Source organism: Empidonax traillii, unplaced genomic scaffold, assembly GCF_003031625.1.
Source record: "Empidonax traillii isolate 1590-97213 ecotype Southwest subspecies unplaced genomic scaffold, ASM303162v1 scaffold245:size1430315, whole genome shotgun sequence".
NCBI lineage: Eukaryota > Metazoa > Chordata > Aves > Passeriformes > Tyrannidae > Empidonax > Empidonax traillii.
Genome location: NW_020955438.1, coordinates 1,393,225 through 1,418,411, shown reverse-complemented (window position 1 = coordinate 1,418,411; position 25,187 = coordinate 1,393,225). Strand labels below are relative to the sequence as shown.

The window sequence follows — 25,187 nt, the reverse complement described above, 5'->3', positions numbered from 1 at the left end:
CCTCAGTTAGGTCATTATTACTCTTTTTCAAACCCATATATCCATTAAAAAAGTCAAGTTTGGGGACCAGAAGCAAATAAACTTATAGTTTCCAATGTTTGTATACTGAAACCGTCAAAGCTGAAATGTAAATAAAAATTTGAAACCAAATAATAATCTGCAAAACAAACACAACAAATAGTCTCGAGAGCATAAACAAATTCAATCTAACTTAACATGTTTTAATTACTCTAATAGGAAACATTAGTTACTGATACCATCACCGATTTCTTTGGTTTTGGACTGGGTGACAGTAAATGGTAATTCCTGGCAGGTTTTCGAATGTATATTTTCCATGTAGAAGAGTCTGGGTTTTCTGCAGCGTAGCATCTCCATGCAGTCTAGAACAAATGTTTTAAGCAATGGAATAATTAATAAATCAGATTAGTAGCTTCCTGTACAACACAGTAATTTCCAAGTATCATGTTAGTCATTTTTTGTTTATTTTTATTCTTGAATTTGCCCACTGGAAACAAACTCAGCATGGTTTAGAACACTTATTTGGTAAACAGAAACCACTGGGCAAACCAGAAAGAAAGATCAATCTTTTCAAGTGCAACTTTTGTTCTCATTACCAACAAGCAAATAATGAGAGAGAACTCTAAACGGGACTCAAAAAATAGGTTTGAATGTCTTACTCTGTCCCAGTTTCCCTACCTGACTTTAAGCATTTTACCTATTGCATCCTGTGTTTCAGGCTCCTATTCAGAAAAAAACAAGAATTGTTCTTCCATGCCTCACAAGAGTACTACCCGTTAAAAAAAGGGAATTGTGATGTGGTCAGTAGGGCTGTATTCATACGAAGAAATTAACCTGATGGCACAATGGAATAGTACCAGTGGCTAACCAGGAACCAAAACCACAAACCAATCCTCCCTCTTGCCAGCTGCTAATGATTACCACTAAAGATACCACATTCTAAGACAAAAAGGAGGAAAAGCGGAGCCAGGAAACAAGAACGGCATGAGACAAAATACTACTGTACTCTTCCTTAAATGTGTAAACATATCTGAGGTGATTAATAGTTACTCTCCAAATTAAAAAGGCAGATCCCCACTTGCACACCACACAAAAAAAGGACACACATATACACAAACAAAATCTAGAGGAGGAAAGGCCAGAAACCACTAAATGAACGAAACAAAGCAAAGCAGAATGACAGAGGAAAACAGCTGGAAAGCAAAGGATTAGACAATCTCCATATAATTCCCTCCATGGTTAATAGGACACTGGAAGAAACAACTGGCCTCTAGGAGAAAACAAGAAGCAATACAGGGAAAGAAACATCACTCATCTGAGATGTTCTCATCTTGTACTTATTTTGTAAACACCTTGGTTTATAAACAATCTTTTTATAAGTTATTTGTAGAGCACTTATTAAATTGTGCTTTCAGAAATCCAAGATTATGATTAAATCATAATTACCACTATTAAGAACAGGTATTCAGCAACTTATTGTCTGTCCTCTACTCCTCCTTAACATTTCTAATGGAGGGAAGTAAAACATTCTGGACATGCAATCTCAGTCTTCCCAACAATTTGGTGTTGATTTCCCAACAGAATCAGCGGGAACACTAAAAAAATCCATTCTTTACAAAACCATACCATACGAGTCTCACAATTTTTGGCTAATCTCTGGCTATAACCAGAGTCTTTTTCACATTAACTCTGGAACTGTTTCGTTTCAAGCATAAACTTTACAGTTAGCTACTGTTTCCATAAAGATCCTGACCTGGAAATCCACTTTCACTCATGAAACCAGAGAAATAAGTCATATGAGAATGCAAAAATGATATGGCTTAGGTGTACATCTAGTTTTCTTTTAAATTTGATCTCTGTGCTTCTAAAGCCACATGCAAATACTGAGTAGAGGGAGGAAAAGCTGGAAAAACCTAGAATGAAACAATATTAATGCCTCTTCAGGGTGCAATGCTGGCTCCAATCAAGTAAAGCATAAAATCTCGTTGACTATACTGACACTGAACTGCACCTGCATTTATAATACAGGGGATCAATATTTTCCTGCCTGTAAGTTATCCAACAGGAAAAGGCTGATTCTGCAGAATCCCAGTGGTTCCCAGACATCTATCCTGGAGCTGAAAAGTCCAAACAAGATTTCCTATTTAACACTCTGATTTGTTTCTCCTAAATTTGAGATTAAGAATGTATTTGTCCCAAGGAAACTGAAGCATATTTGACATTTGTCTTTACAAGCAGCAACTTTTTAAAAGTACAGTTTTACATGAAGCCTCCTCTCTGTTTTTTCACTACTACCAGCATAATATTTCATAACGTTTTCCCCAGGTAAATTGTTTCATAATTACTGGGTAGCCTTCAGTTTTGATTTTAACCAGCTAAATTAAACAGCTTGCACTAATTTGGAAGTGTATTTTTTTGCTCATTAATTTACATTAAAGGCTGGATTTCCAAAACTTGCATCTGTAACTCCTGTACAGTTTTTAATGGGAATCAGGCATGGAAAATGTGCCAACAGTTTGGGGAAAAAAAAAAAAAAGAATTACAAATGGAAAGAAATTACAACATGCAATATGCAGGAACTCAGTACCTGTATGAGTGAGGCAGCAGCTGGAATTTGACGATTGAAATGCTTCTGTCTTTGTTTCTGTTGTACCTTTAGGGCAAAGCCTGAACCAAGAATTCCCTGTGGAAAGAAAACACACTTTTTTTTTTTTCTTTTTTTTTTTTTAAGGGGAGGAAAGAACTACACATAAGCTTGCCAAATTTTGTTGTATTAATAAACTTCTATTCAGCATCATAAAATCCAACTAATTATTTAGAGGAAATGACTTAATACAGCAAAGTTTTTAGACTCAGTTATTATTACTTGTTGAAACAAACAGTGAATGCCATCATACCCTGATGCAAAGCCTGCTGGACTCAGCCCCTTAAGAGAAAGCAGAAATTATATTTCATCCCCTCTAAAAGCCTCACAAATGCTCGTGAAGGGGAATAACAGAATAGGGAAAAATATCAACCTGACATCCTTAACTTCATTTTTATGAGAAAGCAAGCTTTGGGATGGCATGATTCAGGTAGTGTGGTATGCTAATTTCTATTTCCATATGTTAATCCGTGGTGGGAGGGGAGAAGAGAGGATGAAGAAGAGGAAATTCGTGTTTCAAAATGGTCAGGACTTCAGTGAGTTTGACACAAGGCCACCTAATTCACTCTCAGGAAAAGGGACAAGGACTAACAGCATTGGATGTTGTACAACCTGAACTAGACTCCAAATGTAGGGCAGTTATGAAGTCCAATTTTAAGTAAAGAGCAAGTATAATTTATGTAGTCATTTGCACAGTTATAGACATTTTTAACACAAGTTTTAGTAACACAGGTAAAAATTAAATCTTCTATAAATCAGCTTACATGACTACATCTGCTCAAGGAAAACATAATTCTTTTTCTCCATATAGCAGAAGGCATCAGAGCAGCCAGGGATCTTGGCTCAACCTCTAAGAACTGTATTAATCATCAAGAATTTTGAAAGGAACGAGAAATGCCCTTTCTCTTATGTTCATTTACTAAAGATCAAAGAGGTGATGATGCTCAAACATCACATATTTGGGAAATGAAGGATCATTTCTAGATCCAGAAGCCATACCAGTTGCGTTTAGCCACAATTACTTTTGACTGTGATCTCAGCCAGATCCCCTTACTTAAAATGGTAACAATACAGCATGAAACAGAGCTTGAAAGCCTAAATTCCCCCCTTGGGTCAACTCACAGGAGCAACTTAATTCAGTAAAGAAAATCCCACCAATAAAGGGGTGTTTGTTGTTGTTTTGCTTCAACAAAGATTAGGGAAATCTGATGGGCAAACATAAAGCATGGCTGCTACACCATCATTTATAAAACACCTTTGCTGGCATTCAAGTCTGGTTTTAAAAACCCCACCAAAACAAACAAACGGACACACCAACATTACCACTCTTCAGTTGAAACAGTAGCTTTTGGTATTTTTCATACAGATAATTTCATTTACCAGATCTCTCTTCTAAAATAAATGTGAAAGATACTAGAATGAGGAGGGGGAAACATATGCTCTAATGGCAAACTGATGCTGGAGAGTTTAAAAAACTACACCTACTTATCCTCTCCTGAAAAAGGTTATGTTCCTTCAAAGTAAGCAACTAATTTTAAAAAGCCACTGGAGTTTTAGTAGCTACTATTTCACACTGTGAAGAATTTTTGTGATGGTACTGGCATAAAAGTATTCTTGTCCATCCCGTACTATCCCCACCAGTTCTCTGCCACAACTACACAGATATCTGCAAACACAACAGTCCTTGTCACTGAACTGAAAAACCTGAAGAAAAAAAAAAAAATCATTTTAACCACACGTTTCAGGTGGCACAAACATTTTAAAAGCACAACTCAGGGGTATTGTTGAATTTCTGAAAAACATACCGTTAACTACCCTTGGCACTGATTATTTGTGTTTTCAAACCTCAGCTTAGGTTTCGCTGACTGTGAATTTACCCTTGGTACTCAAGTGCCCTGTTTCTTGTTTGAAAGTACTTGGGAACCTGTTTTCAGTGCAAACAAAGTGCCATAACAGTTTTAAAATGTCAGCTCTAGGTCACTTTTGAAAATGGGACTTTGGCCATGGACAGATGCTAATTTGGCAAAGAACTGCATCAGTGTCCCTGGCTGCTGATTGTTGCCTCTCTGCCAGTGACACCTTTTAGTCAGCTTTTCTAGAAGGAGAATATGTATGAGAACTCTACAGTTCACCTTGGACCTAATCAGTTGAGTAAACTATGAGTGAATGTCTTAAAAAGCCAAAACATTGCTAAGTTGCTGAGTCCAGAAGTCCAGAAATAATTTCCTTTACATTTTTGAGACGGGCAGGAAAAGTACTTTGAATTAAACATATTTTTCTCAAATACATCTCAAGTCTAGTGCTGCATACAAATACCACCACATATTTACTTAGTTACTTTCTACAAGCTACATATATTTCAAAGACAATATAAAATTTTAATACAAAGCTTTCATGATATCAGGTTAAATGAAAGGTTAAAGAATAAGCAACAAAAGTTTCCTGTGATGACCAATGAGTCAACACCAAACTGACAGCAAAAGTACAAGATAACCTACCGCAGGTAGTGCAAAAAATGAAATTGCAAATACTGAAAAACAAGATGCAATAGTCTTTCCTATCCAAGTCTGAGGCACTTTATCTCCATAGCCAATAGTTGTAACAGTCACCTGCAAAGAGAAACAGAGAGAGTATTACAGCAAGTATTAACATGGCAGTTTTGGGTTGTTGGTCTCTCCTCCTTTTATATGTATTTTAAAGAAACATCAGTTGCTTTCCTAACTATTCCAGTGACAGTCTGTGTGAGACTACTGAAGGGAGCTCTGCTCTCCCAGTTTGCTTCCCCATCCTAATACTGGATGGAAAAACATAAAGGAAATTGAATTACAACAAGATACATGTTTAAAATCTTCCAAAGTAAAATCATTAGTTTAAGTCTTCGTGGCTGAGGCGACTGTAAACCATATGAAGTTAGTGGGATATAGGCTGCCTGCCCGTGTCACACACTTTCCTCAGGGAAAGGCTGCCAAACTGTTGATTTTGTTTATGGGCAGGAGATGTTTGCTGAAAGTATTACAGAACTGTTGCATAAAAAGAGCAAACACATACTGTAACCATGCACTATGGCTGGGGTCAGACATCAAGTGTTCTAGAGATAATATTGGTATCAATAGCAAGAGAAGCTGAAAAATTTCCATGTAGTAAAGATCCTGAAAACAGTCTAACAAATCACCAATGCACATAAAACACTGAGAGCAAAAACAGATAATTTAAAGCACACATGCAGGAAACATCTGTTGAGTTTGCCTTTCAAAACACTAAAGCAAAGATTACCACCACAGTGATGTAGCATAACAAGGCTTAATAAGTAATTATTTGCATGAGCTCAAGGAAAGAATGTATTTGTTTGAAGCAGAAGAATACATCTGGCATCTGAGAGCAATTTAAATTCACTTATGTCACCAGCTATTTCTGAATTTGGAAATTAGAGAGATTTTTATCTGTGACTTTGAAGAAGGCTAACCAAATCAGAGCATGGGAAGCCAGACTCTCAAGCAGTTGAAGCACATCTCAATTGCTGGCTGCCCAGACTTTCTTCTGACAATATGAGCCTTCAGCTGCCCAGGACACAGAAGTTTGTCCCACAATAACATACACAGGTCATTCTACCTGTCTGCTCTAACACACACTACCCAGCAACTGCAGAAATGCGGGCAATGCCCAGGGCAACATCTCTACGTGAGGAGAGAAGGGCAGATTTATAGAGGCAAGATAGTGGCTAAGGGGGTGAAGAGATCAAGAACACAGCTTTGGGGAAATAAAAGCTCATGACAAGACCTTCAGGAAAGGTATGGCTGTCACCCACGTTAATAATTGTCCATTCCTACTAAAAGACGAGAGGAAAATCCCGAGTATGTAAAGCAAGCCATCCATACTTGAACTGTCCACCCTCTAAGCAAAACCATTATGTCAGTCAAACACATGAAAAAGAGGCAGCTTTATCTGCTTGAGGTGGTGGTGTTTATTGCAAGTTTATTACCAGTTGCTGATACTCAAAACATTCAAGAATTAGTTTTTAATTTTTAATGCAAGTGTTTAAAACGTGGCCTATTTCCAAGACTGTTTCATACTCTACAGAAGCGCTTTAAATAAGGTAAGTACCCAAGTACCTTTGCCCGTATTCCTGAAATTGTTATTAAAATACCACTTGAATTCAGGACCTGATGAGAGGCTGAAGGGGTGATGTCATCTCCTTGCCTACATAAGAGGGTGGCTGGAAAAAAATTCTGAAGACTAATTACAATTTCACATTCAAAAATACAATATAATCATGGGAAAGTTATGGCCTCCAATACCTTCTCACAGAAGAGATTATGAGAGAAAAAATCATGGTTTATTCCTCCATTTTTGAAAATAAATTACAAATCCTTGTAATTGAAAAATGTCACCAACTCTTCTGTGTTACAGTCTTCAAATCATGTCAATTAAGTAGAAATGTGAAAAGAAATAGGTGCCTTTGAGCTGACTAAAGTATAACTGAAGATTAATTCATATCCATTTAAGAAGTGATTGTCTCCCCTTTGCCACCATACCCCTGCCAATCCCTTCTGAATTGATCTACACGAATCATCAGTGACACAAGTAAAGTATTTCCTGTGATGTTTGTTTGGGAGGTTTTTTTAAGAAACATCTCGGAAACTGGGTTGCAAATTAAAGTGTTCATGTAATTTAACATTTTCCTCTGCCCTCTTAACTCTAAACTATCTACAAATTCATTGTAGATGGTTTTCTTTTTCCCCAAAATACATGCTGCTGAAACCTTACATGCTGAGTTTCTGCCCTAAACTATTTTTTACAGCCACATTATAACCCCCTAAAGAGTAAAATACTAATTTTACAGTTATAAAATAAGATATTATAATGGAAATACTGACTCAACTTCTATTCTAGCATAGTAAACATGTTGGCAAAATGACATTAAATTGATACAAGAGCTCACACATTAAATTTCATTGGAAAGCAGCCTGTAAAACAATTGTTTTAATGAGGAACAAAATCATTTTCATCCACTGACTATTTTAAAACTTTGATCTGATGAACATCACCACAGGCTTTGGTATTAAAACTAATGTTGTTCCTATTAAATATGCATCAATACTCTGAAGGAGAGAATATGAAGAAAAACCCACACAGCAAGAAGAAATAGCAATGTTCATCTGCACTGAATAGGGAAGGGATTTTATTCTAGGTTATATCAGTCTAAAGTGAGCACAGGAAATTAATCAGGGAAGTAAGGATATTCTGTTGACAAAATCCCTGCTGTACGCCTTGCAAAAATTTGGGTAGTTAAACAACTATAAAAGAGAAGAACACATGATTCTGAGATATCAAAAAGGCAGACAACACAGGACTGAGGAGGCAAATACAAGATAAAAGATTAAAAAAGCCAAGTATTAAAGCAAATGAGGGAAAGTCACCCAATAGAAAATACCTTATCTACTTAATTTCTAAATTTAAAGCACTGCAACTTCAAAATCAATTGCATTAGGTATTGTTCTGCATACCAGACACGACCCAGAATGTTCTGATTCACTTACATTACCCACTTTGATTAAAGCAAGTAATACCAGAGCAATATCCAGCGATATACCAGAAACAGTGACCGGCTCCCTGACTCCATTTCAACTGAACTACAATAAATTTCAGAACAGCCCGAATGCTCTTCTATATACCCAGGTGTTACAGAGCAGCCTTTCTATTTCTTGACATCTTATTCAGTCAACTGCATTCAATATTGCAGGTTGAATATAATGCACAAACTTTCGAGGCTGCTGAAACCCCGGCAGCACAAGTGCAAACAGATCCATGTCCTGCATTTATTTTACTGTGAAGTGTGCTATATAAAGCTAAAAAAACCCCTACTGATCTTTCTGTATTTTGAATTCTTTTCCAAATGGTAATATTTTTCGTCCTTGTGCACATAAGGATGTTGGTGATTAGCACAGATTCACACAACTGAAATTCCTCTTTCTGCTCCTAGTCACCTCTGTGTGCATTGCAGCACTCTGAGAAAATACAAGTTACATCCTTCAAATGAATAAGCTAAGAGACTGTTCTAGAGGTCACAAGTATTTTGAAACACTGGAATTAAAACTGCAAAGCAAAGCTGGAAAAAGGACTTCCTTGTTACTACAATTAGAAATTTGTGAAGGAGATGTTTGGATTCTTTTTCTGTTATTATTTTTCTGTTATTATAATTATTTTTTTCTAGATGCCAACACGGAAAATTATCACTATTTTGAAGCACTTTAATTTTGTTTCATCAAATAAAAAACAACTGTTAATTCTGTATTCTTCTAGATAACATTTTTGTTCCTACCTCCTTGGTGTCTTTTGATAGAGGTTTAAGGATTTGGGAATTAGGAAAAGAAATGCCAAGAGTGTTCCCTAGGTGTAAGAAAATCCACATCTGTACTTTTTAAGTAACAATTTTAAAAGGTTTATCCACATCTACCCCATAGATCTTCACTGAATGAGAACAAAATGTAGTTGGAGCTGCTCATGGAGTTAAAGCTCAGAGATGAGAAGGTAGCCGCAGAATGAAGAGATGGCTTGCAAAATGCATTTAAAAATATCTTCATCTTTCAATCGCTGCTCCAACAACTCCTAGAATAACCCAAATCCCTCATAAAAACTCAAACATGTAATTCCAAAAATTATAATTAAAAAAATAAAAGGATGTAATAGGTCTATAGCTGGTAATCTTGACTTGTAAACCCCATAGAGACTAAAAACTTCTGTCAAAAACTGAAATCAGCATACAGTTCTCAGTGGCTTTTTTAATTGAGAAGGGAGGCGTTCTGAATAACACAAGATCTCTTGTATGAAGCTATTTTTAAAACTAAAGTGCAACTATTTTATAAATGAAATCAGATCTCTTCTAATTTAGCAAAAGTTTTATGCATGTGCAGTTTCAAGTGGTATTTCCTGCAACTCTTCAGCAAAGTCTTCCCCCAGTTTTGATTTTGAATTTACATTAAGCACATACTGATAGGCTTTGCTAAATAGGACATGGTTCTATGCATGCCTAGAAGTAAGCAAACGTGTAAATGTTTTGTTGAATTTGGTCCTTAGCGAGAAAGCTATCTTCTAATATGTAAAAATTAAAGGAACAAGAAATCCTTAACCAAAGCTGTTACTTGCAGAAAACTGCTTGATTCAATTCAAGGCAACAGGCACAGTGTAATATCCATGCCTGGCTATATTCAATAATTGCTTGTGGCAAACAGTCCTCATGATCAAAGAGACTGTTAGCACAGCCCACATAATGGTTTCCCTGAAGGATGTTCGTTCCAGCGTGAAGATTGGAAATTGTGTACTCATTCAGTGGATATCAAAAGAAGAACTCTTCTCACTTGGTCTGAGGCACGACTGAAATAAATGCTAAAGGGGGGGCTGCAGGGAGGAGTGAGAAAAACCCAACAACAACAAAACAAAACCCCATAAACAAAACACTGAAAGCCACAAAGCCCCACAGACAGTGAGCAGGTAAAGTTCTCCGAAGGTAGTCGTCTCTGACAGATTCAATAAGAACATTTATAATATTTTTTTAAGCATCTTATTTTATTTTTAATTAATTTGTGATTGTATTGTCCTCAATCTATATTAGGTCTTTAAGACTGTCAGTCTGGACATGAAGGATGACATAAGTAGATTAATTTCCAATACTGGCACTGTGGAGCTGAAAGATGCATCACGTTACTTGTATTTTACTTACTAACACTAAATTTGTGTTTTGAAAGACATACAGATATGCAGCCACTGGCAAAATTATTTATACAACTTGCACTGCATTCAAAACCAGCAGTAATATAGACAAATCTTTATGCTATAAGATAACCTTAGGTTTCTTCAAGAAGCCCATCACTAACTTGGTGAAGAGCTACAGCCCAGAGTTCTCAAGGAAATTCAAATAAAGCCCAGGAGGTCAATTTACATATGAAAATACAAAAGCAATACAGATTTATAAATAACAACAGCAACAATGAACATTTAATTAGAAGTTTTGCACCCTATGGGTGTGCCTGTAGTCAGCAAAGCACAGTAATATAAAAGTACCTAATTCCAGATGCAGTTTAGTTGTGATAACACAGACCTTCTATATGGTTTATTTTAGCTATATTATGTATTCTACCACTGCTGCCCAAAGAATTTGTTTAGCAGTGTATACATATACCGAGATAACAAAAAAGTGCAATGCTGTAAAGTGAGAAAAGGGGCGTGAAAACACTAACAAGGACTTTTTGAAGCATTATCTACCATGTAAGGCAAGTGCACTTTCAGAGAAGTGAGATCAGCTGCGTTACCAGATGGATCACATATCTATGAAAGTGTATGGGACAGGAGTTGTGAATTATCCTCTTCTGCATGTTCAGTTCAAAACAGACTGAGACAGGTTTTCAGGGACCAGAATTTGTGGTGTTTGAGCAGTTCAGAAAATTCTGGCTAAAACGCAACCGAAACTTCTGTGATTTAACACTTACAAAAGGCTTTTGTATGAGTTTGAGACTTGCATCAGGAAGAATCCTCGTGACCCCCCAGTTATTCCCAGAATCTAGAATGGTTTGGGTTGGAAGGAGCCTTAAACACTACATAATTCCAACCTTCCACTAGACCAGCCTGTTCAGAGCTCCATCCAACCTGTACTTGAGCACTTCCAGGGATGAGGCATCCGCAACTTCTTTGGGCTAACTTCTTCACTATCCTAACTTTATAGGGCTTTCTCCTAGCAGAAAGCATGAAGAATATTACAGTACCAAAACACCAGAAATGGATGGAATCGAATCTATTTCAGTTTTGTTTTGCTAAATCTTTTTCAGCAGTTAGCAGAAACATATTAGAAGGACACTAAATTCTACTTTTAATATTAAAGAAATTACACTGTGTTCGTTGAAGTCTCACACTTCAAGTGGCATGCTGCAACACAATAGAGGCTATAACAGAGAAAGAATATTATGATAATTAAATTTATTGATTAAATAAATTTACTGCAATTAGGAAGAAAAAAATAACCAGCAAGCCTAACTGAGCAATAATTCCCTGAAAGGAGAATATTTCAGTATCCTGACAGATCGTGTTGCTTCTGTGGAAGGTTTTACTGTATTTTCAGTAAGCCAATCTGGTCTGTCACATACTCAATTTTTAATGGCTACGCCAATGACAGCATGTGTTTTTAAATGCAGCTACATCTGCCGCTGTTAATTACTTAGTCATCTGACCACTGTAGTGGAAAATAAAAATGCCATAATGACATGAAAGCATTGAAAAAGCTACTTGACAGAAAGCCACTTCCTTGTGCTAGACATTAAGTTCTCTGATCCTAAGAAAGCCTGTATTTAACCATGGCAGACAGCAGGAAGAAAGAATCCTGCAGCAGATCATAGTAGCAAAACAATACAACAAAATCTGTTGTATTCAAAAAGGGCTACATATGCATTTCAGCACCAGGAGACCTGCAAGAGACTTGCTCATGGATAGATCTTTCCTTCCTGAAACAGTAAGTGGTACTGTTTGTAGAGAGAAGACTATATAAGCACACACACAGAGAGCTTTATTAAAAATATTTCTTAATATATATATATTATTAGTGAAACAGAGGTGCTAGCCCTATCATTCCTGTACATAAGACTTCTAAGTAGTCTTATTTTTAACCAAAAAAAAAAAAAAGAAACAATGCCTTTTGATTTAAAACAGCAGAGAAAAAGCTCTAGAAGATCAGCACATTTTGGAAATGCAAGCATGGCATTACTAGTGATGCCCATGCATTTTAAAGATCTGTAGCACTTAAAGTTTGCTTTATTAAGCTAACAGAATTAAAGCAGATAAAAACAAGTCATTGCTTGAATGCTAATGATAAGGAAAACCAGCTTCCAGAAAGTGCCTTTCTTTGAACTGTACTAGGAAAAGGAAAGGGAAACAACTACAGACAGGAAATCCCAGAACAAAACAGCCAACCTAGTATTTGTGTGTCATGTGAGAAAAGAAAGAGGGACTTGTTACTATTGCAGAAGGAACTAAATTAAAATGTTGACAAAAATATAATCCCAGAGTAGAGCTGCCTCACTACAGTGAGTACACATAATAAACGAAAACACAGAGACAACTGTCACTACAACATCAAGAAAGCAGAACTGTATTAGCAGAGCTAAAAATACATCTACACCAAAGTGTGGCAGCACCTCAGAGAAACCTGAGAAATCTCTAAACAAGATGATGTGTAGATACAGCACAGGAAAATGCCAAATAAGGATATTATGTGCCTTCCAAAGCAATATGACCACTTTAGAAGAGACCTGTGACCATATTTCCTAAGTATCTTAGATGCTTCTTGCTCCAAAATTAGTCCATTCTCAAATACCATCACAGATCAAATTGCAAAAAATAGATATCTGTTTTAAGATGAAAAAAACACAAACAACAAAAAGACGGAAAAAAGAAAGCCTAAATACCACCCCCCACCACCCTCTAGAAAAAACCCAGCTGTGATTTAGGAAGACTCTTACCATCCTAGACAGTTGAACACTATCATGAGAAAGGTAGCAAGAAGTAATCACTGTAACAGTAGGGAAGACAGGATGAAAAATAGAATGCATGTTTCTAAATTTTTTATACATAATTTGATCACTTTGGAATCTCATAAGACTATACACACCAAATGAAACTCCTGATCATCTAAAGTACTTTCGTGGTTTCACAGAATTACAAAACCAGAAAGTGTATTGAAGCAGTAAGAAGTCATGTCAAAGTGCTGTTCTTACTCCATGCTTGCTTGAATTTTACTCCACATTGGACAGTGCTGACCACTTTCAGCACACATGAAATTGCTATACTTACTACTCCCCACCACAGGGCATCTGCATAGCTGCCAAACTCTGTTTCTCCAGAATCATTTACAGCATCTTTCTCGGCCAGGTACACAAAATAAGAGGAAAAAATCAGGCCCAGAAATCCAATGTAGAGAGTGGTTATCAGTTCCTGCAAGGAGAATAAAAATAATGGCATTATGATATCACTGAGACATTTAAATTACTTAACACTGATGGGTTATACAGGATAATTGCAAGAGCAGAATGCAATTTCAGCAATTAATAAACATTAACACTGCCTGTTGGCTGGGCAGTTTTTAACAAAAATCCACTGAGCTCAGTGGTGAAAATATTTACAGCACAGCTGATGACTTGGCCCAGCATGCACATTGCCTACACACAGTAAGAGCAACCTCTTCACTTTACAAGTACTAAACCACTTCTGGTCCCCAAAAAGTAGCTGGACAACTTTTTCAAACGGTGCCAGATTCAAAACAACTTTGGAATTTAGATACGTATTTTAAGGAATATTCAGAGTAGTTTTCATAAGTGTAATTTTCTGTTGTTAAGTCCAACTACAAGTCAAAATCTGCCAAAGTCAGTGAATATTTTTAATCTTTTAGGAAATTTTTTTCCCTTGAACAAGACAGAACAACCATACTTGGTTAAAATAAATGACTCCACACTAAATAAAGCTGACATCATCAGCATATCTGCATATATGCTGTTCCGAATCTAAGGACATTTGCATTGACGGTGCCATTCCTCAGCCTGCTCAACGCCTGTTCATACCTGTCTGTGTATGAACACCACTGATCCCAGCAGCCTCCACGTGCCCCCCTGACGATCAACATGCAGCATTCGTAAGATCTGCAGAAAACGGATGCCCCTGGAACAAAATTTTGGAATTAATGAAGACACTAAAGATGCTAGAGAAGAAACAATGTTGGAGAGAGGAAGTCCGTGTCTTCCAAAGCACCATTTTAAGAGACATAGAGCATTTTATGTTACACTTGGCTCCTGTCTCTTTTCACTCCACTCACTGATCTTTCATCTTGTTTGAAGCCATCTTCCAAGACAGCCTGGAAAGATTGTGCAAGGGAAGGACTGACTCTTTTACGTAAGGCTAGTAAGGACAACTCAAGGATTCAGGAATTTTGGACACAAACAGAGAATGCTCTAGAAATCATTCACTAGGATAGGAAACAACATGCAGAACCAGCTAACCAAAGAGCTGATTTCCCTACCTTTGAGGAATTTCATAGGCAATTTGATCTAGACTGTCCAATAAGATTTTAAAATACCCTTTATGGGAGTCACTGCAATCCTTGGGTGTTGTTGCAGCTAATGTGCAGAGAACAGTACAGTGCTACGGACTTTCTCTTTCCAGAAAACCAAGTAATGTGACCTTCCTGAGCACAAAGTGGATTCAGGAATTCACAGCCACTAACGCCAGGCATTTCATGAAGAGGCAGCCTGAAGACTTCAGAGATACAAAGCATGAAAGGGTTGCTATGAAACTGAGCCACGAAACTAAAACAGGATTTTGAGAACACATCTCACTGGGGAAAGAGGGTAGGGGTATGTGCACCTCTATCCCCACCAGTCACGAATGCATTACAACAAGATTTTATTTCCCCTGCACTTAGTTGGATCACTGTTTCACACATGTATGCGACTGCTAATCTGCTTTGTTACAGGACACTGACCAGTGACTTGTTTTCTCCTGCAAGAATTGAAGCAGAAGGTAAAAAAAAGAACGCCACCTAACTCAGATAGCATCACTTTCTTTTATTGCATATCAATTACCTGATAGCTGAGGTTGCAAAGACTTGACCTTTAGAGCCCACACAAAGAACTATCATGGAAGCAACAACAACAATTAAATCTGGAAAATAAAAATCAAATGAAAAAAGTAGTTAGCAGCATCTTGCAATATTTCTGCAAGAATGTTACTAGAACCAACTCCAATATTACTTTAACAAATTGAACAATCACTCCTAATTGATATTTTTGTTCACATAGCAAGAGGTCTCTATTGTAGCATGTAAAGAAAATATAATCTTGAGACATGATAGAAAAATTTTACTGGGATGGTTCCAAGGCAGCCACAGTCTAGATGAATTAAGAGTTACTCTAAAGCAGCCTGCAATTCTTATCAGCAGGAGGAATTTAGGCAGTTTCCACCTATTCTCTCTTCTGTGTGTTTTATTTTATTTTCTGTGTTAGACAGTCTTTTCATTGACAGACACTTGAGGTTCTCATATATAAGAAAACTGCCTTACTACCATTTCATCTCTCCAGGTCTAAAAGGGAGATAAAAATTGGAATTAGTGTATGAATCTAATTTAGTTTAAGTCAGTCACAACTGTACTCTAAGTCTCTGTGGTTCAGGACTAGTTAATTTTGGAAAGGAACTCTGTATTTTGGAGAATTAAATAGCTCTTGATCCATATCTGAGAAAACTGAACTGTGTTCTGCTTTCCAGACTGTTAAATTGGATAACGTCTCAGAACCCATAGTGATCTACATCTCAGGAGAAATGGACTGTGTCCAGAGTGCAAAGATACAGTCAAAGACTTTTTAGAGTTGCAGTCACACTTAAGATACAGTTGATATTTTTATATACGTATGGAAGGATGCACAGAGAAGGCAAACGGAACTATTTCATGATTGTAAAAATACCCAGGTACAAAATTTTGTAATTTATATTCAGCAAAATTGTAGATAGTTTATCGAAACCCATATCCTGTATTCAACAACAAATAATGTTTCCAAGTAGTTGAAAAAACTATGTCACAGATCAAGAATTATTATTCTTCTATAACAATACTCCTCTTCCAAAATCTGGTTTACTTAGTCCATTTATTTTTTAAGTACTTCAGGACAAGGGTCTTTACATACTTCTCTCAATACTGGCTAACAAAATATAGATTTATTTTGGACTATTATGTTTCTTTCAGGGAAAATGTTAAAGGAATGACAAACATACTAAAAAAAGTAATAGTTTGTTGCATATATGGAATATAGGGATGTAATTTCCAAAAACACTGATTTTTAATTTTAGGGAGCCACCTGAAGTGGACACCAAGGGAATTGAGGTGTCCAGCTCCACATGCATCACTGAAAACCATATTTTAATTCAATTGATACACAGAGTAACTACAGTGCATCTATTGTGCTCTACTGTGCAGTAAACAGCTCAATTAGAGTACAAAATAAACTCATAATAAATTACTCAAATGGCTTCTGGGGGAAGAAGGAGGAAAGGCTGTTCAGTATCTTTAAAAAATACAATTGTAGCTCTTGTGCAGTGTCTGGGATCCTGAGGTCACAGGAGACAGGACCATGGCCAAGACTTATTCCTGGCAAAGCTTCAGATCACTTGTGAAAAGAAAACATTCTGCTCTTCTGGGAAAACAAACCAAGCTGCATTTGTTCTCAAATGACAGTGCCATGAATTCCTGAAGGGAAATTCAGATCTACATTCATGCTAATGACAAGAGCTCTCGCTCTAACTTGGCTTCAACTACTGCAGAAATCCGACTTCTAAAAACTTTCAGGGCAAGTTTTACTCATTGTTTACATCAACTTTGCAAGCTGTGCATACTCACCAATGATTGAAATAGGTTTCCTAGCAAAACGAAGCCTTCCCCATATTCCAACGTATTTACTGCGGCATCCTGCTGACCATAGCCGAACCACATACTCCGTTCCAAAGAATACCACTAACACAATTTCCTAAAAGAAACAGACAGGGAACTAGGTTAATTCTCTAGTGTACAGATGTCTTTCATCTCTTTTCAGAATATATTAGCAAGCGCTAAATAAAATGTAAAATTAGGAAGGTGACAAATATGTCAACCATACCAAAATGATCTAAAGTAATATAGAAAAAACCTGGAAGAGTAGAGAAAGAAAATATTAAGAGCAAATTTAAATACTTTGATCACATGCAGTTCAGCTTGTCTACATGTACTAAAACTGAAAACCATGCTGTGCCATTCACTTTGTCTAATTCAAACAAAAGGTTTCCTGACTGAGCCAAAAAAAAAAACCCAAGCACGATCTGTATTTACAAGATTAGTATTTTGCTAGCTTATTTCATTTTGGGAAGAGCTGTGTTTCACATTCCATTTACCAGATTAGTTTTACCACCCTCTTATTTATACTTTTTTCAGTCTTCCTTTATTCTCACATGAATTGAAAAAAGATTTCTAGTACTCAGCACCAATATGTCAGTCTCCAGGTGCACTGAAAATACAGTGAGATCTCTAGAATATCTTTCCCATCCTCTTGTCAATGTTTAGGGACTTCATCAGAAACAGAGATCTTTAGTCCTGAAGCATGGCTAGTATCAAGCTACTTGTAAACCACAGACCTAAGATAAGGTATGACTTTGGAAATGTCTGCAAAGTGATAGCTGTCAGAGACATCTGATATTCTTGCTGATTAGACAAAGGTACAGTTATATCTTATTTGGAACATGGTCAATGTGCAGGTAAAGCTCAATTTTGTACAGATCAGATGAGCATGGCATACTCAGCATAGTTTCCTCGAGCTGCAGTACTTCCTTATGGGCCACTGGTCACATTCTCTACCAGAGCCAGCAACAAAATTTATTTATTGAAATGGTAAGAGTGGTTTGTAATTGAAAACACAGGACACATGGCATAAAGAAAGAGTACAGTTGGGAAACCAACCTCAAGGCATCACGGTTACATATCATAATGCAGATTAAGAGAATGAACTGCTTATTTCAAAGTGTGATTTCATATAAAGAGCAGTTGCAGAGAAGACAATGTGCTGCTGAACATCTTGTCCACCCCCCTCACATTTCTGTAGATTCCACTGCTGTTCTGCATAACAGATTTTCAAACAGGGGTTAAGACTGTACCTACAATTATTTTCTAAACTAATTGAAATAACCAGAACACAAACCTAGTCCAGTCAAGATGAATGGGAATCATATGATCAGCTTCAAAAATGAAGGGGACATTGCCCTGAATATTGAGCCCTAACTTATTGAAGTTCAACTCTATGACACTTTCAGAAAAGCTAGTAAAACATGAGCCAGGATCCTTCCCTTAGTTTTGACAATCTCATAACCTACGCAAGCTGTCAGATGCAGTAGAACAGCAATCAAAGTTGTTTATAGTCACCTGTATTCAAGTTAGACTTTTAAGAATAATGAAACTATCCAGATCATTGGTCGTAATAAACATGAAGCTCAGACCCTTTGACCTAGCCAAGAATCTCTTCTACAAGTTCCTTCTGAAAGAATCCACCAGAACCCTTCACCTTTTTTATTATTTGTATTATCATTAATTTTTTCAAAAAATAAAAACATAATGAACAACATAAATCTTAAAAAAACAGTACCCACAGCATATTCCTTAAGGAAAGCCTGTGTCTTATGACAGAAGCTTCAAATGCAATGAAACTCTCCCTTTGTCCAGTCCAATGTCATTTATGAACCACCAGTGAATGGCAAAATTATGAGCTCTGCTTGATATGAGGTGCTGTCGAATTGTCACAGAAAAAAAGCACCGAAGGCAATCTTTTCCAATCAAGTGATTGTATTCCTTTCACAGACCTGGTCAGTAAACCCTAATATCCAAGTGCTCTTCTGTATGCAGACAGCTAATACATCTCCTTTCACCACGACTATAAAGGAAATGCCGTTAACAAAAAACAATACTGACCATATATGGAGCAAAAACTCTCCATTCAGAATAACTCATCTGAGGAAGGGATGTACGGCTTCACATCATATGTGATAGCACAGTTAATACTGTTCAGATATCCCCAAAAGCAACCACTAAAAGCAAAAGAACAAGAAAAAACCCCTATCTTGGTAGGCAAAGCAAAACCCAGAGAAAAATTAAATGTTTTAGCACAATGGAACCACAAACAGCACTCTGACCAGGCACTGTGGCCTTGTCACGATCACAGTTTCAGTTTGATAGCACGAAGGTAGGAAGTGAAAGCCTGGATTGTGCTTTAAAGGCGCAGGAAATTTGCATTGGAGTTGTGCGCGTATGTTTTTTAAAGGCCCTCCATGGTTCAGTGGATAACAGGCACACCGGCAAGTATGCAAATGGGGGCTGTCCCAAAGACAATGCGACAGACACGCAGTCAATGGTTACTGTCATCCAGCTCTTTGCCTGACACGCAGACAAGCTTAGGGAACATTGATTGTCCTATAGACTCCGGTGACTGGAGGGAACGACCAGTCGGCTTACACCAAGACACATTTTTCACTCCTGACGTTTTGATAAAGGCTTATTGACCTAAATGAGACCCAAGTTATTCAGGGAACATCGGGGGTGAAAGTGCACAAGCTGTTCTTCATGGTCATACACAAAAACGCCAGGTATCCATTAGCAACTGGCAAATTCCCCCTCCCCTGCCCGTGGCTGTGTGACAGACAAAAGTGTTTTTAATATCTTATGTTGCATAAATCTAATAAGTAGTCTCCTGGGGATGGGGGAGGCTGACGAACTTCTGTCTGCACACACTTACGTTAGTGGTCAGAAACTTGCAGACAACAAGAAAAAAGTATATTAGAAAATTATGCCTTCCTGAGCTAATAAAATATTGCCTGTATTTTCCTGATTAACAGCTTAATATGAAACTTACACGCACTAGAAGAATGCCAACCTGATCCTTAGTTCACTTATGCTGGCAGCAACCAATGCTAATTGAGCAGCAATACCTCAGGCCTGAGAATTTCAGCAAATCTGACCTGTACTACAGATTAATTTGGTCCACTGTTCAATATTTTCTTCTTAATGCCCACCTAACACCTACCTACCAAAAGCACTGTATAAACCCTTGTGCTTCTTGCAATGAATCAGCTGGAATGAAAATGAGGCTTCAAAAAGCTGACATATGAAAACAGAAAGAGGAAGTGTTGAGAGGACACAGCGGACGTACCGAATGAGTTAAATAAAAAACAAAGCAACATTTAGCACAAGGGAAAATTAAAATACAGAGGAAAATAACTGCCTGCAAAACACTACTGAGCATGGTAATTAAAGCTCAGTGAAGGGGTTTTCTTGGTTAAAATTACATACACATGAGAACTACACTGTGCAAGGACCCATTCAACCCTATGTAACTTAATTGTGATTTTCTTTGTATAAGACAAAAATAGAAATACACTGAGATTAAAAACATATATATAGAAGTATATAACTTGGCACAAAGAGCCCTCTAAGATATGACAGTCATATACATACATGGGCATACAGGGTCCATCTTACTTAAGAGGAGATACTTTTTTCCTTCTAATTATTGATTTGTACATGGTACCCTCACTTCTGCCATCCTTCTTGCTCAGCCAAGGCATATTCTTAGTGCCATTTTCAGGCCTCCTCAGCATATAATACCAACACAGGCAAGTACCAGATTAAACCTGAATGAAAAGGTAGAGAGGATGAACATGAAACACACATGTAGATCACTTTCTTGAAGAACTCCATCAGTGTCATTATGTCTTCAGCCTCCAACAACTTCTCGCATGAAAATTCACAAGAATTTCAACTACAAGGAACAGGTAGACGAGTATAACAAGCCTTGGGCCTTTCTACTGAGGCACAGTGCTTGGTGAAACTACAGTAGATCTCCAGGTACCATTTACCAGATGCCAGGGAATCTGGCATTTCTCATAATTTCTCATAAAGACCAGTAAAGGAGCTGAAGTTCACTTATGCATTGGTGCAGGAGTGGGGTCAGCATGTAGGATACACTTCAGAAGTCTCATGACAGGTTTTTTTTTCAGTGCATCTTACTACTAACTTCACGGTTTTAACATGGAAACAGAAATTCCTTTGAGCTGATCAGGTACTCTGTGAACAGCCTTGGGAATTGCTTCAAGTATAATGGAAGAGCCAGCAGAACCTTTAGCCCAAGAAAGATATGGCATAACTTAATCACCTGGCTACAATACAGCTCTCATCATCTGATGAAGGCACTTAGGCAGGATCAATAAAAACACAGTTCACTGACAAATATACCCACGCTATCTGTCATCACAGCCCATACCTCCACAGTTCTCAGAGTATTTTGCTAATAAATGCATCGTGAAAAGCCCTTCCCATACTACTCAACCCCCACTGGACTGAAGAGCTACAATGTTGGGAGGCATCCAACATCTGCACTGTGAAATAAAGTGCAGTAGCAACTCCAAAAGGAAGGACAGAGTCCTGAAACTCAGCTGAAGAGATGTTTTTAAGCAATTAGACAGATTAATAGTTTGGGGGAAGTAAAGAAACACACGAAAACTGACATAAAATGGATCATGACACCACAACAACAGCTATTTACAGATAAATTAACTGTCTCTGGAGGCTGAGAAGCATCACGGATGTTCACGCAACTGTTTGATGTGGGAGGGCTAGATGAGGTCATCTGAAATCTGTTAGGAACAAGAATGCCTTTACTCCAAATCTAGACTTCTTTTGAATGAATTCCATAAATGTAAGAGAGTAAAATACGTATTTTAGGAGCAAGGAGGCAAAGCATACCGCTATGTCATTCTGATTGGCTGTTGAAGACAATGCACAGCTTATTGCATTTGCCCCAGAGGTGTCTGCCCTAAAAGGAAGAAGAAATGACAAGCACAGGAAAACAAGAGGCATTGGTCAGAGAGACAGCTTTAAGACTCATAAACACATGCTTCTTGTACTGTAAGAATTTCCTCCCATCCCAACATTTTACTGGAAATACAACTCCTACCCATATCTGCCATATCAGGAGGTCTATTACATTATCCTCACTGGAGAGATAAACAACATTATTCCCATGATTCTGCCAAATCTGGCTTTTTTAAGATTCTAGCTTCAAAGATTATAAAATTCCCATTAATTCCTTTAAACAGTGAAATAATCTCTCGTGTATCTTATATAGGGATTTCATGCCAACCAGCATTATCTCAGCTATAAGATTCTTACGGCACTGTTTGCACTGAACCTGTTTTTTAGGCAAGACAATAGAACACCACTGCTATGGAGCTAGTGCACCATCAATAAAGTGAAACAGTAACCTCCTCACAGTCTCAGCCAGCAGTAGTGGAATGAGAACACTGCACACAAGTTTTTTCACAAGTCATGAAAAGGAGGTCTTTGAAGGAGCCAAGAGAGGGAACCTTCCACTAGACGAGGTTGCTCAAAGCTCCATTCAACATGGCCTTGAACACTTCCACATATGAGGAACCCACAACTTCTCTGGGCAGCCTGTGCCAGTGTCTCAGCATCCTTGCAGTAAGCAATTTCTTGCTAACATCTAATTTAAACCTGCCCTCTTTAAGTTTAAGCCATTCCCCCTTGTCCTGCCACTACACATCCTTACAAAAAGTCACTCCCCAGTTTTCTTGTAGCGTCTCTTCAGGTTCTGGAAGGTGCTATAAAGTCTCTCTGGAGCCTTCTCTTCTCCAGGCTGAACAATCTCAGCTCTCTCAGTCTGTCTTCATAGGAGAGGTGCTCCAGCCCTCCAGTCATCTTCATGGCAACAGGTTGCATGGACACTGAAAGGGTAGCATGCAAAAACTGAACCACTACAGGCTACACAGCAGTTGTGAGAGGTGGAGCCCACTTCTCAGCACACTGTTCACCTGACACATCAGAGCTTGCAAAATGCTTCAGACAGCATTTCTGTGTAGCTCGAGCAGGATATGCAAATTAACAGCAGTAAAGGCAACTGTTTCTTCTAAGAGGCCCCTCTTTGATCTACTGAGAAAGACAGGATTTTTTCCTGAAAGCTGTACTATGTTTTCTAAGATATACAGAACAGCAAAGTCAGACAGTGTAGGCAAACAGATAGGCACCAAGCTCAATAAAATAAAAATCCCAACGTGATGAAGTACAGATCAAAAATAAAAAGACAAATGGTTTCTCATATATATCAACACTTACTGAGCAACAGCAAGTCCCAAAAGCTCTATTAAGGACTGGCGATTTTTCTCCCCCTACCTAATCTCCTCACTTCCAAAGATCTTATAAATTACAACTTTTCAAAGGAAGACAAATAATTGTAAGTTCCTAAAAAAGGTTTAAACCCAGAACACTTAGTGTTTCTTTCAAAAAGCTTAGTATCATTTGCTAAAATTCTTTATCTACCATATTTGGCACCAAATGATTACACAGGACAACAGAAAACAAAAATCATTGTATCTCTATCACATTTCTATCTTCAGAGGCCCCTAATTAATCCCGAGAAGTTACTGGATATCATTAAAATTCCCTTATTAATGTTTTTAATTAAGATTAAATAATGTTTCCATAAGCATTCATGCTCTGAAAAAAAGGGATTCTTACCAGGAGACAGAACAGTTGTTTGTACTGAAGCATTTCTATTTTCCCTTAATCAGTGTGAGAGCACAGAACAATTGCAGTGGAACCATTAAAGAATACTGCAGACCTGCAATTTTAGGTTGAGATTTTTCCTAAGGCTCCAAGCAAGTAAATCTGATTGAACAGGAGTTGGGCACCTAACTCCCTTAGGTGCATTTAAAAAGTCTTTCATTGATTTCTTTAGCTCTCTTCTCACTAGGGGCTTCAGCCAAATCCAAATGCTGGCAGTTGAAATTTTTCCACCAGCCTCGAAAGGCCTCAGATGTCAGTGCTGTAACTTTGCACTTGAAGGCACAGCCCTAGAGCATGGCTGTGCTAGCACAACTTTCCACACCATCACCCCTGCACAAGACTCTTCATAACACAGTTGTCTTTAGCTTTTGAACTTAGTTGCTGATGACATCCACCAGGAATTTACAGACATGAATTAAGCTCGGCTTCCACATTTAGTTTATGGTACTGCTTTTAGTGTGGAGTTCTCCCCCATCACAAAGTATGCTCAAGGACTGGGCTTCAAACTCAAAGTACTTGGCAGGAGAAAGGAAGTGTCAACATGTTAACACTGATGCAAAAAATGATTAAAAGTCCCTACTCCTTTCTGTTTACTTAATGAACCTCTTATTTAGGACTTCATAAAAGTCTCTAGAAGGAATTCATTGAGGACCCTCTCTTTCAAAGTGAAAAACACTCTGGCTTATATGCAGTATTGCATATGCTTAATTTTATATCTCACTGAATTCAAAGAAAATATTCACCTACACTTACGTTGTGTCACACATACAGTCCACAAAGATGCAAACTCATTCATTAGTACATACAATATGCTAATATGAGAAGAAAGGAACTCCTACAGACTACCAAAAAAAAAAAAAAATCAGTGTAAGCCAAGCAGTCAGTATTTTTGTTATAGAGAACTTCTCATAATAACACTATTTACACACTTCCCTTGATCTGAGTATTTTTATCTTGCCAAGTATCTGTTGCATGCTTTTTATTAAATAAGCTTTCTCACTCTTTTTTTTTTAAAGCTACTTCACATCCACCACGTCCTACACCAAGCATTTCTTAAGTCTTCCCTTTGCTCCACAGCTAACATGGAATCTATTGAGGGACCTCAGGAAGAGACTATATGCCTGTTGTTTTCCAGTTATAAATGAAGAGCAATAAAAGCGATCGTGCCATCCAGCAAACCGTATCTTCCATACCCTTAGACTATCGCTTTACAACACTACTCCTTTCTAAGAGAAAATAAAGATTGCACAATATCTCTTATCTGTAAGCAGAGCCACACAAAAGGAAGAATCTGGCCATGATCTGCCCAGTTCAACCTGAAGTATATTTAAAAGGGAATGTAAGAGTGAATGG

General features: G+C 37.6%; 1 protein-coding gene across 1 annotated transcript in view; it reads right to left on the bottom strand.

The window, feature by feature from the left end:
* The window catches only part of KCNQ1 (potassium voltage-gated channel subfamily Q member 1), a 112,610-nt gene that overhangs the window by 7,567 nt on the left and 79,856 nt on the right, over positions 1 to 25,187 (bottom strand). Inside the window, exons 3-9 of the mRNA XM_027888729.1 lie at positions 17,082 to 17,208; positions 15,277 to 15,355; positions 14,260 to 14,356; positions 13,496 to 13,636; positions 5,161 to 5,271; positions 2,606 to 2,701; positions 258 to 380 (exon numbers count right to left, since the gene is read on the bottom strand). Coding sequence (XP_027744530.1) covers positions 258 to 380; positions 2,606 to 2,701; positions 5,161 to 5,271; positions 13,496 to 13,636; positions 14,260 to 14,356; positions 15,277 to 15,355; positions 17,082 to 17,208 — 774 coding nt within the window. The remainder of the gene's footprint in view (positions 1 to 257; positions 381 to 2,605; positions 2,702 to 5,160; positions 5,272 to 13,495; positions 13,637 to 14,259; positions 14,357 to 15,276; positions 15,356 to 17,081; positions 17,209 to 25,187) is intronic.